Source organism: Neltuma alba, unplaced genomic scaffold, assembly GCF_004799145.2.
Source record: "Neltuma alba isolate B1F8T4 unplaced genomic scaffold, ASM479914v2 tig00011468_pilon, whole genome shotgun sequence".
Taxonomy (NCBI): domain Eukaryota; kingdom Viridiplantae; phylum Streptophyta; class Magnoliopsida; order Fabales; family Fabaceae; genus Neltuma; species Neltuma alba.
The window spans coordinates 189,136-206,835 of NW_021636138.1; the positions used below are offsets into that span (position 1 = coordinate 189,136).

At 34.8% G+C, this 17,700-nt stretch overlaps 2 protein-coding genes across 2 annotated transcripts; both read left to right on the plus strand.

Annotated features, from left to right (window-relative positions):
- The first annotated feature begins 2,044 nt into the window (after positions 1-2,044).
- On the plus strand, positions 2,045-6,617 carry LOC114713796 (MND1-interacting protein 1-like). Its single transcript, XM_028898468.1, has 2 exons — positions 2,045-3,911; positions 5,963-6,617. The coding sequence occupies exons 1-2, from the start codon at positions 2,247-2,249 to the stop codon at positions 6,479-6,481; spliced, it is 2,184 nt and encodes a 727-aa protein (XP_028754301.1). The 5' UTR covers positions 2,045-2,246; the 3' UTR covers positions 6,482-6,617.
- A 2,751-nt stretch (positions 6,618-9,368) lies between these two features.
- On the plus strand, positions 9,369-12,900 carry LOC114713803 (aluminum-activated malate transporter 12-like). Its single transcript, XM_028898480.1, has 6 exons — positions 9,369-9,736; positions 9,902-10,042; positions 11,370-11,642; positions 11,731-11,861; positions 11,952-12,095; positions 12,214-12,900. Exons 1-6 carry the CDS (start codon positions 9,448-9,450, stop codon positions 12,847-12,849), a joined length of 1,614 nt encoding a protein of 537 aa, XP_028754313.1. The 5' UTR covers positions 9,369-9,447; the 3' UTR covers positions 12,850-12,900.
- The last annotated feature ends 4,800 nt before the right edge of the window (positions 12,901-17,700 follow it).

Here is a 17,700-nt window from a genome sequence, read left to right on the forward strand (position 1 = left end):
GTTTATAATTATGGAAAGTATTAAATAATAATAGAATAAAATAGCAACACATGCCACATTAGATGCAATTAGGTATCACAGGAGCAGATCGTCTCAAGAGCAGGTTTTTTAGCGTCTCTCAGAATCTACATATCTTGCCCGTCCATTCCATCATGATCATCCATGAAGTGACATTTCATGGAATATTTAAAATCGCATCTAAACTGTTCATCTTGTTATAATGTTGCCGTCCATTCATTTCCAGAATCCTTGCGGCCATCACGAAAACACTTTCTTAGTTTGCTATGAATTTCCAACCCCATCGATGACGCAAACAGGAAGCTCCATGGTTACCGTCAATTGGGCACTATGAGAGAATCACCATAGTTTTGCCAAAAGCAACCTATTGGGTCTAGTATGCTTCTTTCTCCATATCTTTACCCTTCTTTCCACTTCTTTTTTAATTAGCTTTTAACTAGCTTAGTTTCTTATTATATATATGTATATAATATTCTATATACTCATTTTTCAGTTTTTTGGTTTTAAACCAAATTTTTTTAAAATAACCGAACTAAAAACCGATCACCAAAATTTAAGAAAAATAAAATCGAACGAAAACTGAACACTAAAATATCCAAACTGAAAAACTGAAAATATATTCGATTCAGTGATCAGTTACAGTTTGATTTTGCTCACCTCCCCTAACGAGCATATTTATTCCAAAAACTCCATGCCTCCTCTAAATTATCAATTGTTTTCCGAATCCAAGAGCCAAATCAGTTTCCATAAATTAAGACTTGCAAAATAAATCTATGTAATACACATAACAAAAACTTCTGTAAAACTCAAAAATTACATAAATTAAATACAAAAAAAGCTACATTTGAAAGGAGAGCTAAACATTCTACAGCATTGATCTTGTGTAATGAAAAATACATTATATTAAAAGCAAATAATCAATACTAAATGTATATAATACGAGTAACAAAATGCAACATTCTTTTCTTCTTCTTCTTTTTTTTTTAATAAACTAAAAATGCAATAAATTTTATATAATCAATAGTAAATGCATAAACACGATAAATAAATCTTCAACAATGTTAAACAAGAACCATCTCGTGTCTTTTATGAACTTAATAAAAAAACCTAACTTTAAGTGGAGAAAATTTCATAAAAGTTTTTTTTTGGGTTTAAATTCCAATTATATTACATAACAAAGGAAATACATTTTGCAGCGTCAGTAGATAGAAGATTAAATAAAGACCTACTTACGATACAACAACACCTAGCAAACAGTAAAGACATGTGACATTGGAGATTTGTCATATTGTCTACGAAAATAAAAAGCTATTATCTCTCATTACTAAAAAAAAAAAACAACTAGTTTTACTTTACCTTGCCTCTGAGAAATGAAAATAGATAGCCACTAAAGTAGTCTTGCAAATTGGAGAAACAAAAGATTGGAATAAGGAGTAGGATTCATGAACACGTAGATGGAAAAGCAGAACAAGGAAAAACTTTAAAGCTGATGAATGGAGACCGCATGAGTAAATTGTTAAGTTTTCCCGCTACTTAATTCTTTCAATAGAAAAAGTGTGGCCAGGATTTGTTGAAAATGAAGGGTGATCATTCATTTTTAATATCATGATGATGTGGTGTATTGTTAACTCTTAGATCATATGAATGGTTAGGATTAAGAGATATCGAGGGAATTTGACAACAGGGCAATGAGAGGATCCGTTCCCGGCACGATGCACCCCTTGTTTTAGACCGTGGGCTATTCATGATGGACCCAAGAGCCAGGGATGTGATTTCAACCCGGAAATACTCGGGGCGACGAAGATCGAGTACTGAACTAAAAATATTGCTTTTGACCAAAAGAAAAAGAACTAAAGATACTGCTTCTGACCCCAAAAAAACAACAAAGAACTAAATGTACTGATTTACCAAAAGAAAAACTGAATTAAAAAAAAAGCCCAAAAACACCTAACAACAGGCAAAGAATAATAAAGCTTTCTGAGACTATTCATCTTTCATTTCTGCATGCTGTCTTCTTGATATCAAAATTTGACATCGATACTCAGAACAGACTCAGACGACGATCTTCAATCCGCCTCTGTGAGTCTTTTTCATCGCCCCTCATATTCTGATTCTCCATTCTCATTGGGATCATCTCCGTCCTCCTTCCTCCATCTTTACTCGTCTCTGTTTGTAGATATAAATACATCTCTATTTTTCTCTCGCATTCCCTGTATATAAATTGATAGATGGGTTGCACTGTAAGGGAAAAGCACCTCCGAGCGAATCGGAGGCCTCGATCATCTAAGCCCGATATGGATTCCTGTTGTTATCTCGACAAGGCTTCCATCTCCAAATCTGTACTGGAATCAAGCTTGAAGCCTCTGAAAAACCATCTCGCTCTCAACGATTCTTCTCAGAATCTAAATTCCAACTCTAATCCTACCCTTGACCCTAATTTCTCTCTTAATATTGAGGAAACCGGCTGGGGTTACTGCACCGAAGAACAATTAGAAGAAATTCTATTAAAAAACTTGGAATATATATATAATGAAGCTGTATCAAAGCTTGTTGCGTTGGGCTACGACGAGGACGTTGCTATCAAAGCAATATTGCGAAATGGACACTGTTATGGTGGAATGGATGTGCTCACCAATATAGTACAAAATTCGTTGGCTTATTTGAATAGTAACTGTATCAGTACTAATACTAGTAGTAATGGCAATTCGGATGAGTCCGATCCTGTTTTCTCTGACTTGAGGCAGTTGGAGGAGTACTCTCTGGAAGGGATGGTCGGTTTGCTGCAGCAAGTCAGGCCGCATTTGAGTAAAGGCGATGCTATGTGGTGTTTGCTTATGAGTGATCTTCATGTAGGACGGGCAAGTGCTATGGAAATCCCAGTGCTTCCTGCTCCAGGTAATGGTTGTCCAGCTCCTAGTGCCTCTGAGGCCGTTAGCAATTCAGTTGGTGTCTTGGCCCCTGCCCTGTGTAGGTTTCATGGGGGTTGGGGATTTGGAAATGGGGGAGGCTCAGATCTCCCCTTCAATGGGTTCTTCTCTTATACTGCAGAGATGAATTTACAAAGAGATATTGAACTTCCCAAAAGGTTTAATCTTTCTCCTTCAATGAAGTCTTTATTGAAAAGAAATGTTGCAATGTTTGCTGCTGGTTTTAGGGCAAATTCAAAACAATTGCGGACACAGGCTAAGGCCTCTCCAAGCACTTGCAGTTTGTCAAGCATGGAATCTCCAGCTGTATCTGGCACTGATGTCCCAAATGAGCAGTCTGGGGATTCTCAGAATCTGAATAACCATGACGCTGTGAACTCAGTGTTGAGCAAATTCCGTGATTTGAATCTTGATGAGAATCTGGAGTTTGTGACAGAAGATCAGAAAGATGAGGTAATTGTCACTCTATTTCATCAAATTAAGGATCTTGAGAAACAAGTAAAGGAGCGAAAAGATTGGGCCCATCAGAAGGCAATGCAGGCTGCAAGAAAGCTTAGCAATGATTTGACTGAGCTGAAAATGTTGAGGATGGAAAGAGAGGAGACTCAGAGATTGAAGAAAGGGAAACAAGCGCTTGAGGACACAACCGTGAAAAGACTCTCAGAGATGGAGAATGCTTTACGAAAGGCCAGTGGTCAAGTGGACCGTGCTAATGCAGCTGTGAGACGGCTTGAGACAGAGAATGCAGAGATTAAAGCAGAGATGGAGGCTTCCAAATTAAGTGCATCTGAATCAGTCACAACTTGCATGCAAGCTGCAAAGAGGGAGAAAAGGTGCATGAAGAGGCTTATAGCTTGGGAAAAACAGAAAGCTCAGCTACAGCAAGAGATTTCAGGTGAGAAAGAGAAGATATTGGAGATACAGGAAGAATTGGTTCAGATTAAACAGCGTCAAAAAGATGCCGAGGTGTGCACTCCACCATCCTTTTTCTGGTTAATCTAAATTTGTTTATTAATGAACAATATCATTTACGCATACCTCATAAAAAGGTGAAAAAGATCCTATGCATTTACATCTCTAATGTCATAGCAAGTATAACCAATAATAAGATCAGATATCTCAAATGCGGCCCGGATGGGTGTCAATTTAAACACGGCTTATTATATTCACCTTGTCATATCTAGCTTCTACATGAAGCTCTTTTCTTCATAAGTGTGAATGGTATCGTGTTTAATCATATTTGAAATTAGAGTCCGCAATGTGTTGTTTAACATGTCTTACATTATAGGACTTACATTTAATTATAATCACAAGCGGCTGGTTATTAAGTGTGATTTTAGAAAGATGAAACCCTATTGGACATATTGTGTATGCGTAGACATGTGCTTGGGGTTTTAGCATAATATGCTGAACAATACTAGTTCAATTTTACATTGTCAAATTGAGCAACTCAATACTTGAATATGTGTACTTGGCTCCACGGATTTCAACTTTAAATTCCAATATTCACAGAATCTTTGATTAGGTTATGATGTGTTGTGATGTTTTACTTGCCTCTAAAAAGGTTTCCATCTCTTGGTGATAATTTGGGATAATGTAGCAGATTATATAGTATACTGATAAACACTCTTCAATATGCTTAGACTGCAGTACCCTTATGTGGGATGTATAATTTATTAATATTATTTGATCTGGTGAAAGGGAACAGGTAGTGCGTGAACATGTTATGCTTTCCACTATTTTTTGGCGTTATATTCTTATTGGTAACTACGATCTTTCTTTAGTTGGAATCTTCAATGTGATTATAAATTTATATTACATTCAACAAATGCCAATCAAACTAAACTCTTAAAGATGTATTGAGATGCATATTTGCAGTTTGATTGTAGGTCTGAACATAAATCTATTTATGATCATTGTTTCTAATTTTTGTCAAATTGAAATCTAGTGCTTTCAATCAAGATCTAATTTATGTCTTTCTTGTTTTAATTTTTTTATCTTTAGTGCAATATTGCAAGTAGAGTTTACATTTCTTTCTACCTTTAATGTTATTTTACCCAGTTTAAAACCAAATGGAAATTGAATTCCCTATAGCTGAAGGAACTCACTAATTTTGCTAATATTTTGGAGATAATTTCGCTGATAAATTGATCCCCAGTTATCAGCAACGGAACTTTGCTTTTCTGTGTACTTTTATGTTTTGCGGGTCAAGAACTGATGTCCCTGGTTCTCCTATATCGTACATATTATATATATTTGTTTTCTCACCTATAATCCTGAAAATGAAATTATGTGGTTAACCGAAGCTAATATGAAAATGCTATTCCTGAAATTTCCCTCTATTATCGTCATTCAAGTCTCTTTTGAATAGTATACTGTGATTTTGCCAGCATTCAATCTGATACAACAAACTTCTTCTGGTTACCATTATTTCCAATAGGAATCTGATGCTGTGAAAACTGTTGTTTCTGTCTGGCCCTTCTTTGTTTTCCTTCTAAAGGTGTGTTCTGATGGGGGATATGGGGGAGAAGGGAAGGTTACCTTGAAATCTCTTCCCCATTTGGAATTTGCTATGAAAAAAAGAGGGGGAGGGAGGAAGACGGGGTTTTTGTGCGTGTTGGGGGAAGGAAAAAAGGGGGAGGGGGTCAACCAACCCTCCGAAGTCTTTCACAGTTCTCTCTCCTTTATGATTTTAAGCTCTCCCATTTTGGGGTTTCGTTGGAGGAGGAGTTTTTCCTGAACAGAGGAGAAAACTTTTCCTGAACAGAGGGACGGATGAATGAAGGTTGACCCTTCAATGTCTTTCACAATTCTCTCTCTTAAAATTTTAAGTTCCTCCAAGTTGGGGGATCTTGGAGGAGTAGGTTTTCCTTGAACAAAGGGAATGAAACGCCCATTTAAGCTTTCCTTTTCATTCATTCTTTTCCCTTCCCTTTTGATTGGATTCCAATCCCTTGCCTTCCCAATTCCCATCTGCGTCTACTGAATCAGCTATGTTGCCACGCATCTTATGGCAGGTCAAGTGGGGGGAGGAGCTGAAGGCTAAAGAGGAAGCCTTAGGATTAGTTGAGGAGGAGCAACGCGCTAAGGAAGCAGCGGAGGCTAATAATAAGAGGAACCATGAAGCTTTGCGCCTGAAGATAGAGATAGATTTCCAGCGCCACAAGGATGATCTCCTAAGACTGGAGCAGGAGCTGTCACGCTTAAAAGCATCTGCTCTGTCTGCTGAGTTTCAAAATCAATTAAATGCTTCACCTGCAAGTGAGTCTGAAGGTGCAAAGCCCCAGAGAGAGACAATTGCTAAGCTGCTTCAAGAATTAGATAAACTGCAGGCTTTTTCAGATAAAGAAGTAAACTCTGATAGGGAATGCATAATATGCATGAAAGATGAAGTCTCTGTTGTTTTCTTGCCTTGTGCCCACCAAGTTATGTGTGCTACTTGCAGTGATGAGTATGGGAGAAAGGGCAGAGCTGCTTGTCCTTGCTGTCATGTTCCAATTGAGCAGAGGATTCGCGTATTTGGGGCAAGTTCGTAGCTGATAGTTTTTTTTAATATATGCTATGAATTTTCATACTTGTCCTTTATCTTACATTGCATGCTGTGAGGCGTCAGCATAAATCGGGATTTATGTAAATAAAAGCCTAGTCCTGGCGCTAGCTCGCCTCCTGGAATATCTCAAACTCGTGTTTGGTTGCTGCTGAAAATAGGAAATAAATATGTCCATTTTTTCCCCAAAAAACAAGGTCGACCTTTTGATGCTTGTATGAATAACTACGGCAAATGGAGAAAATACGAAGGTGACGCTTCATGCATAGCTCCATATTTGAGAAAAATGAGCCATTGAAGATTACTTGAAGCAGTTTGCCTTGGCTTTCAGGTATGCTTGCAGTTCTGCAACTGCATTATATCAAAAGGGTGTTTGGAAAACCATAGAAGTATTTTAAAAAGTATTTTTTTTTATGAATTGAGATAAATTTTTTTATATATTTATTTTGTATACTATAAATTACATGGTTTCGTTTCCACTCAAATATCCTCAAAATGCCATGTGAATGGCCTTTTCTTGGACATAATTAGCATTTTGGATTTTTAAAAATTACTATTCATAATAATTAGTAATTCGTCCTGCTCAATGCATGAGCTAGCTCGTTTATATCACGAATCAAATGGTCATACACATCCGAGTATTGAGGTCTGAGTCTGAGGATTTGCCCTTAAGAGGATTTATTCTCTTTTGAAAACTTTCTACTTATCAATCATGAATTAATCAAACACCCCCCATCTACCTATATATTCATATATAAAAACATAATTGCATGCGTGTCAATAGGACATTGAAGTGGATTTTCGCGAATATTTTATACTTTTCTCATAGGGACGATCAATCTCGCTTGATAATGCCTAGGAGTAATAATTTTTATAGCTGGCACTTGTCTAAATTGCCTTTCTATGAGTAGGAATCCCTTGTTTTGAGAAGCATGTATGAGCAATTCCAAACCTTGAACATATGATATTTATCCTCAACAAGGCCAACATCAGGTGGTAAATAGTACCGAAGAGAATTCGGCTTGTTCAATTATTGTAAAACTGGAGAGATTTTTCAAAGCACTTCTATAACGTCCACAAACTAAGGGTATGTTTGATTAGCATTGAGCAAAACTGACTTTTAATCCATCTGACTTTTGTAACTGAAGTTAGAATAAAAGTCAATTAGTGTAATGCGGTTTATGTTTGGATATGTGCTTTTAAAAAGTCAGTTGAAAAAATTAAAAATTGTTTGAATGATCAATAGAAAAGTTAGTTTAGTTGTAAAATGACTGAAAAGGGCATGAAGTAGTATTTGAAATTTTATGTTTTTAATGTGATAATAGTTTAAAAAACACGTAAAATTATTATGATAAAATATAAATAGTTTATTTGTGAAATTATAAAATAAAAATATTTGTTATGGAGAAAAATTTGAAAGCACATTGTAAATAATTAATTAAATATACATAATAGACAAACATGAATATAAATTAAAATTCATTTGGTCTCTAATTAACGTAAATGGAATCACATAACTAATTAGATCGTAAGCTTTGTACAATTTTTTCATAAGTGAGTTAGAAAAGTTAATCCAGATTGCGTTGGATAAGTTAGTTAGAAAAGTTACTTTTTCCCATAAGTCAGTTAGAAAAGAAGCCCCATCCAAACAATCTTCTGAACCACAATAAGCCACAAACCTTAGTTTCACGCTTCTCTGTGTGCTTTTACCATCTGCAACCGCAATCCAAATGAGGCCTAAGCCATTGAAGAAGGAATACAAACCCAAACCTCTACCCAAAAAAGAAGAAATAAGAAAAAATGACCCAAAAAAAATGAAAATTACAAAATATTAAATAAGAAATATTAACAAAAATTTATTGTGATTTACAAATTCAATATTATCAACATTAAATAAGATGTTGATAGCAAGTCGAATTTCAAATTTAGTAATTTTTACCTTCTTTTTTATTATTTTCCCGAGAAATAAAACCCCTCATCCCAAAAGAAGAAATCCAAAAAGGGAAGTTCATGAGAATAGCAAAGAGGGGCAGGTGGCAGCTGAAAAATAGTGCCACGTGGCCAAATAGAAGACCGATAAATTTAGTTGGAGGAGTTCAGAAAGCACGAGAGAACCGTTCTTGTATACAAAAATATCAACCCGGCTGTTGTGAGAACAAGTACTGTTAATAACAACAAAAATAATTTCACAAAAAAAAAAGGTGTAACAACAAAACTAATCAAAAGACGACGACTCTGAATCTCTGATTCGTAAAGTTAACAAGAACAACAGTCACACGGTTCCTTTGGTTGGCAATGTCCATTAATTGCTCGTATGGTCCATTTTTCATTTCATTTCCCGTGAACCTCAAGATCTGATTGATCTCCACTAAGTTAGAAAAGCAAGTGTATTTTAATTTCAATCCAACGAGACTCCCAAAAAAGTTGGAGACTACTTAAGTGATCTATTTGTTGAACTGTATCACCATCGTACCTCTGTGTACATAACCCGTGATGTTCACCGTCATATATGTTATAAAGGTCATTATTGTTCTCCTTATACCGAAGGTGATCACAGAATTATAAATATGCTCATGACAAGTTCTGTAACAAAATTCCAGCCATTTATTTAGCCACCCCACGATTTACCAGCAGATTACAGTAAGTTTCTGACCACTCTTATCAAACCTGTATTGTAAAAAAAAAAATCAGCATGTTGTGGTTAGATTTCTGCTATAAGTTGACTTCCGAGACTTGAGAGAGAACTTTCTCACCTTAAAGTGGTGTGTACTTTAATGGATTGCATGTGAGTGCAAGAATGACATCACCCTCTCTTTCTAACACGCCAATATAAAGTTCACACATGCATGTTGGAGAAGCTTGGGATTCTTGACGCATCTAGACTCCCCAGAAGAAGAAAATAATATTACTGTTGCCATTAAGTTTTGCAGGGTGTGAAGCAGAGGAAGAGGAAAAATGGTGGCAAAGTTAGTTAATGCAGGATTGGAAATGGCAATGGGCGAGAAAATGAAGAAGAAGATGAACAGAATTGGTGAGAAGGCGAAGAGGTTTCCAAGCATGGCCTGGAAAACTACGTGGAAAGTTGGACGTGAAGATCCCAGAAGAGTGGTCCATGCACTTAAAGTGGGTCTGTCTCTAACTCTCGTCTCTTTGCTCTATCTTCTTGAACCACTCTTCAGAGGGATTGGCCAGAACGCCATCTGGGCCGTCATGACCGTCGTTGTTGTGCTTGAATTCACTGCAGGTCACTTTCTGTTCTTTGTTTCTTCTGCAACTTCTCAAATTTCTTTTTTATTAGTTCTGCATGATCAAATTTACGTAGACTTTATAATATGTCAGGTTTTCTACTGAATCCTAGCTTCTTCATTGATAAGACAAAAGTTGATGGGAATTAAGATTGGGTTTGCAGGGGCAACATTATGCAAGGGGCTGAACAGAGGGTTGGGGACACTGTTGGCTGGATTATTAGCATTTCTTTTAGAGTATATTGCAGAAGCCTCTGGTCGGATCTTTCAAGCTGTTTTCATTGGCGCTGCAGTTTTCTTTATAGGTAATATACATATACGTATACATACATATATATATATATATATCATGCTCTAAAAGTTTAAGAGTTCTAATGGTGATGATCAGGAGGGAGTAAGAGATTCTCTGAAAACTGATAGCTTTCTGAGTTCAAATGTTCATGCTAACTAGTGACTCTCCTCTTTGTTTTGATTTATCAGATTTTGTTGGCCACGAATGGCAGGGACTACTTTCTCTAGAATTTGTTGAAATTGTATAAATTTAGTCTTTCTTTCTTAGAATATGCATAAATCTTTTCCGTGAATTACAAAAAGAAAATTACACCTGCCTCTGTTTGAATCTTTACCAATAGTAAATTACACCCGACTTTTATTTTATTTTTGAAATTTACACAAACTTCTTAGCCAGATTATAAAAGGTGATTTTGAAAATATTTTCATATAAGATAAGTCAAATTTAAATATAGGGTAGATGTGTATGATTTTAATTGAATTTAAATATCTTTTTTTTTTTTATCAATTTTAAAGATAGAAATAGTTTTTATGTAATTTTAATAAATTTTTTAAAATATTATAATTTACTTATTATATTACCTTAATCAATTGGATTAATTGCACATCAAGTTCCAGAGTAAAGAAAACCAATGGTCAACTACCTATACTAGAAAAGTACAAGTTTAAAAAAAAAAAAACGAAAGAAAGAAGTACCTAATTTTTGTATACTATATCTATCCTGATTATAAGACACGATTTTGAAGGATTTGATGTCCCTATATAAAAAGCATTTTACAAAGTTTTAGAAGTAATAAAAATTTTTTTCTTGAAATGCTCACACCTTGTAAATTTTTAGAGATAAACTAATTTCTCAACATCTGTGAATTAAATAATTATAATTTAAAATGAGCAGTAACTATATATTTGTGAAAGAAGCTGTATTTGGTTTATGAATAATGCTTTTACTTACTGCTTCTAGTCTTTAATATAAGATCTTATTTAATTTTTATTTTGATCTTAAACATAAGATTACAATCCACTGTGTCTCTCATATTTATACTTTTTTTTTCCAAGGTAGTCCTTCTAATAATAGTAATTCTAGCTAAAACTTTTGATTAGCAAGAATATTTTAGGAAAGATAATATATATTTATTACAAATAACTAATTTAACTTATTTTCTTAATCTCCTCAAATTAGTCAACTAGCTTTTATATTTAAGATTAAAAGTAATATTTATTTACATTTGTATATTATTAACATAACTTGCTATTTCGCATGCAACCCTGGAAACAGAATTATAGTTTATATTCATTTGAAATTAAATGGTTTTTAATTTCCATCAACCTTCTCATCAACAGGAGCTGCGGCAACATACATGAGGTTCATTCCTTACATCAAGAAGAACTATGACTACGGCGTAGTCATATTCCTGTTGACCTTCAATTTGATCACCGTGTCAAGCTATCGTGTGGACAATGTCATCAAGATTGCCCATGATCGTTTCTACACCATCGCCATTGGCTGTGCCATTTGCCTTCTCATGAGTCTCCTCATCTTCCCCAACTGGTCCGGCGAAGACCTCCATAAGTCCACCGTCTTCAAGCTCCAGGGCCTCGCCGATTCCATTCAGGGTACCCTACCTACCTACCTACCTACCTTCTCCTTTCCTTTTTCTTCCATGTCTTAGATTCATCATATGAATTTATCCAAATCTTGCAGCTTGCGTTAATGAGTACTTCAAAGACGGTGTGATTCATGAAAATCATGAGGACATTAAATCTTCATCCGAGGATCCTATTTACAATGGTTATAAGGCTGTTTTGGATTCCAAATCCACTGATGAAACACTGGTAATTTTAACACAAATCCATCACATGTTTAGAGAGCAGAAACCCCATTTTGAGATCATTCTAAATCCTCGTTTCTGTTGAGTTGAGCAGGCATTGCATGCAAGTTGGGAGCCGAGGCATTCAAGGTACTGTCACAGATTTCCATGGCAGCAGTATGTGAAAGTAGGAGCCGTTCTTCGCCAATTTGGGTACACTGTGGTAGCCCTCCACGGCTGTCTCAGAACAGAAATTCAGGTATTGCATTTAAGTAATCACGCATGAACCAGAAAGTTAGTTTTTTTAGTCTTGGAAAGATTCACTGCAAAGTTAGTGTTCTAGTTGAGAAGTTTCGATTTCAATTTGTGTTTTTCAGACTCCACCGTCTGTTCGAGCCATGTTCAAAGACCCCTGCAAAAGGGTGGCGGCAGAGGTATCAAAAGTACTGATAGAACTTGCCAACAGCATCAGGAACCGGCGCCACTGCTCCCCGGAAATACTCTCCGATCATCTTCATGAAGCCTTGCAAGACCTCAACACCGCCATAAAGTCCCAGCCTCGGCTCTTCCTAGGCTCCGACGATAGCAGGACCACCAACATGCTCGCCGCCGCCGCAGCAGCAGCATCACAGAAAAAGCCCGGGAAGAAGAACTCATCAGGAGTGACATTATCAAGTGTTAAAACTGATTCTTCTGCCTTGCTTGAATGGAAGAACAAGAGGGCTAGCGCTGAACAATCCAAGGAAGCATCAGAGCGAAAGACTTTGAGGCCCCAGTTGAGTAAAATCGCCATTACTAGCCTCGAGTTCTCTGAGGCTCTTCCTTTCGCTGCTTTTGCTTCGTTGCTTGTGGAGACCGTCGCAAAATTGGATCTTGTGATAGAGGAAGTTGAAGAACTTGGGAGGTTGGCGGGCTTTAAAGAGTACAGACCCGATGATGAGATCGTCGTCACTTGTGAGCAACCCCGGCTTGACGTAACTCAGAACCACTTACCATCTCATGGAGTGGACTAATTTGGAGAGAGACCTTAGGAAGTGTATTCTATTCATTGACATGAACAACGATGATGATGATGAGTTTCAGATATATATGATCAATCACTCGACTGTTTGAATAACTCTATAAACTATAAGATGATGTAACCAGATTTAGTTAATCTGCTAGTAATAGGAAATTGCATATCACAGTTGCCATCAAAGGCCAGCTCAATAAATTCCTTTCACAATTTTCAGAAAACAATATCTTTCTCAGAGATACAGAGTAGGCTAGTCTTTCTATGGATGACTATCTTTTGAAGATCAAAATGAAGATTGTGACCCTTTTATCAATTCAGTATCATTAAGATTATATCCTGCCTAATTACAGATATTTACTGTTATTGGCTCAAGAATCAAGGTTTCAAAAGCATTCAGAGGCTGTAGATCAGATGACTGCTGATCCAGCAAATCTCAATTGAAGAAAAATAGAAGCATCAATGAGGTGGAAGAGTTTTCACTGGTGGCTGAATGGGATGAAGAGCTTGAGTCTGAAAACAGAAAAAGCCAAAGCTGTTAGTAATGTGATAAACTTGGCCACATTATTTGAACTTGCTATTACAGATTGGACCATAAATTCAACTTCCTACAATCTCATTAACAGGTTAATCAGTTTGGGAGTTGCAAATCCAACAGACAAGGGCGAGTTATGGTATCTACTTCTGATTCAATGGGGGATTCAGGCAAGTATTCATGCTTGGTGCCAGAAATCATACTTGATGATATTTCCTTTTTGCATATTAATTCAAATGGACATTTTGCAAATCCGTTTTCCTAAAAATGACTCTTCCCTTGTCCTGTACGTTTGGACTTCAAACACCAGAATGAACTTGCTGAGAATTTCACCCCAGTCTTTGACATGTGAAAGAGGTAGGTATGTAGAACTCTTACCGGAGGGAGCCTCAGTGAAGGATTATATATATGCCTGTTGATTTTTGAGCAATCATCTCAGCGAATCCAGCTCCTGCTTCAGCGCCTCAGATTCCAATTATTTGTTCCGGCCAACAAAACAAGGTTCCTACCATTTTCTCATCAAATAAATGTAAATTCAACTCAGTTACAGGCTGCGGATTTGTCTTCCGTTTTCTTCCTTAATAGGTTAGGCCATCCCTCCTTTAATACTGTCAAAAGTGTATTCTTCTGACATTGCAATTCCCAATTAGTAATCAAATTCAGTCTTTCTTTTGCAGACCTTCTTGTCGTAGTAAATCACATAATCTCCCATTTTCCAATATACTACTGTTTATTCAAAACCTCTTCAGCTGATAGATAGTGCTATTTCCAGGCCCTCACCAATGAAATACAAACGTTATTCATGGATTCATCCTAAAAAATATGCATTCAAATAAGTTGAGTGTTTGTTTCTAGTTCTATGTCTGCCTTTGCTAGTTTTTTCAAGAACCTACCACTCTATCAACTTGGTTTCCTTCACAATCTCTTCCATCTGCACTTTCTCCAATAACTCGTGAAATGTTGAAAGTGAAAATTTTTTGTTCCATTACTTAACTCTGCTTCTACTTTGAACTCATAAGGAGCGTGTTCTACCAATTTTTCATCTGGACAAGACTTTGATGCTTGGCTCTGTTGCAAATGGTGCAACTCTATTACAAACTACTCTGGGTTCTGACTTTGATTATTTAATTCAGGGATCTGGAAACGCCTCCATTCCAGCTGAATCACCTTTTCCAGCTTCTAAATCTCAACTTAGCATTAATCCATCTTCAACTACGGGTGTCAGGCTGAAGTTGGATCCCTCACAATCTGGCTGCTAAAAATTTGGTTGGTTGTCCAATAAGCTCCATCTTCTCTTCTACATTCTTTGTTATCTTTGTACTTGAGATATTAAAAATAAGTGATAAAGGCTTGAAGGGTCAGAGATTAGAGAAGATGGTGCTGAGGCCATGCTCTTGGATTAGTGTGGTGGAAGGCGCTCTAGTGGGTTTTACCATAGTTGTGCCCTGATGTCACCTCTCCGAGGATGAGGCACAAAACTACATATATTTGAATAAAATTAAAGAATAATAAAAGTAAATATATTAATTTGGGAGAAAAAATTTAATGTGAATTTGGGGGTGAGTTTCAATACAAAGGGTGATCATTAACCGAGACAATAGTAATGTTAGACAATGCAGTTTGACTTATGACCACAGATGACGATGCATTGAATGTACATTTCAACAAAGTCAACATTCTAATTGATTTCATTCCCAACAGTCAACATTCTGCGTCCACGCTTATGGCTTTTTAATTTCACCCTCAAAAGTCAACGTTTGTGCAGCAAAAATTAATACTACCTCGGATTCTTAACAAAAAAAAGAAACTAATTGGTTAATTTGAATAAATCAAGAAAATTAGTTAGATTAATTATTTATAATAAATATATGTTGTTTTTTTTAAAATATCTTTACTAATCATGTGTATTAGCTAGAATTATTATTTGATGAAATTTTTAACATGTACAACTATTGCAAAAGCTACCTTGAGGGAAAAAAAAAGATAAATATGTGAAATAAAGTAGATTAAGATCTTATATTTGAACCAAATTGAATGTTAAGCAAGCTCTTTTATTAAGTGAAAGAGACAGTAATGTGATCCCACAGCTCGTGTGCGCCCAAAGACTCATCCAATAAACTACATCCTGCATTCATCCATTGGCTTTGTCTTTTCTAATTAATCACATTATTTTAGCTTCATTCTAGGCTCATGCAAATTACTAATAATATTAGTGTAAAACCCTTTAAAATCTCAAAGATCAAATTTAGAGTTAATATAATTTTTAGTTCCTCAAATTTATACAAATTTTAATTTCAATCTATCGAGTTTCAAACTATAAGTTTTGGTCATGGAAGGGACAAAATGCTTTATGTTTTCATTAAATTATAAGAATCAATATTTTAGATGGAAAAAAACTTAAGAGACCAAAATTTATGATTTTAAATTTAAGAGATCAAAATTAAAATAAGAACAAATTTGATGAACTAAAAATTGTATTAACGCGTGAATTTGAAATCAATACTTTCTTTATATGTATCGGAACTTCGAAGGGAACACTACTTAATGCACCTGAAGATAACTTGTGTAACATACTATTTTTTTTCAAAAAATTGTAATTTAAAAAAAATATATATATGAATAAATAAAATAATATCTTATTATTATTTAAAAAAAAAACCCACCCCCTTTTATCAACAGTGGAAACGTGGGTGGCAGTGTAAAGAAAGTTGAAAAAGGGGAGGAGTATTAAATGGAGGAAGAAAAAGAAAGGAAGAAATGGATGAAGAAAGAATGTTAGGAGAGTGTTAAATGAAGAAGGAAGAAAATGGAAGGAGGATGGTTGGAACATGAGGAAAAATAGAATAAAAAAGAAGGGGGAGACGGGAAAGAAGAAGAGAGCGGGAGAAGAGAAAGAGAAAGCGGGAGGTAGAGAGGAAAATTAAGAGAAAGTGAAAGAACGTGCTGTCCAGAAAATAAAATAGGATTTAAGAATCATTTAGATACACAAATATTTTTTTTAATCAAATTTTCTTTTTGAATATTTTCCATATATTTAGAGCTTCATATTATTAGTTTTATTATAATGTTTAAAGAATTTATAATTTGAGTATGGAGTAAATAGTGAGTTTTAACAATATAAGACTGTAGAAATATAAAGATACATTATTAAGAAATTTTAATCAGTTTATATTTATTTAATGATTGTTTTGAGAATTTTAAATTAAGATTTTAGTTGAAAATTTTGTTATTCAATGATATATAGAATGTTTTTACCGATTAAATTTAAGTTAAATAATTTATTTGAGTTATTTAGTATATTATTAAGATTTTAATCGGTTTGAGTATTAAATAGGTTAAAGATATGTATTTGAAATCAAATTTTTTGAAAGCTTCAAAAATTGTAAATTGAGAATTTTATGAAATTAGATAAAATTACAGTTTATTTATAATTCAAAAGAGTTGTTTGGTTTGAGAAAAATTTTAAATGAGACTATAATAAATAATTAAGATTTTAATATGAAATATTTATATTTTTGGGTAATAAAAAATATATTTACTTAAGTTATTAAATGTAAATAGTCTTATTTGTAAATTATATTGTCAAAATAATATTATATCCATTATAAATACCAAATCTGGGAGAATTAATATATTTATGTAATTTTAGTTTAGAGAGTAGTCTTAGAATTTTAGAGTAGTTTTGGAGTAGTTTTGAGTTTTTATTAATAAATATTTATGTGTAATTTTGTAGACTCTTGAGAATTTTAGAGTAATCTTTGTGTGAATATTTATAAGCTAAAGAATACCAGGTAACTCTGAAAATTCTTTCATGTACATGTGAATTGCGTATGATTATATCATGGATTTACTATTTTTTTATATCATATTATGATTTTTCAAATAAATATTTTGATACGTCACTTGATTTTGTTAAGATTTATTGCTATTAATTATAATTTCTATTTAAATATATTGATAGCTATGGAATTATTATGAGTTGCTGTTAAATGGTATAGAAATTTTATTGCTATCTTATTTTTTATAACATATTTGAGGACGTGTTTATAATGTAACATTATTTACATATGACATATGCATTGTTGAGGTAAGAATAGAAGGAGATTTGTATGGATATAAATTACCACGTGGTATGCCATCACTCGATACACAGTGGATGGCACTTGCCAAAGCCCCTTCTTCTATGTTTTCCTTTGGCTGGGAATTCATTGAAGCTGTGAGACATGTGACACCTTCTTATTTTATTGCAAAGGAAGGGAGCCATAGTCTAAACTTGAACTCTATATCTTTGGCCGGATATACCTCCAGTATTGGTGA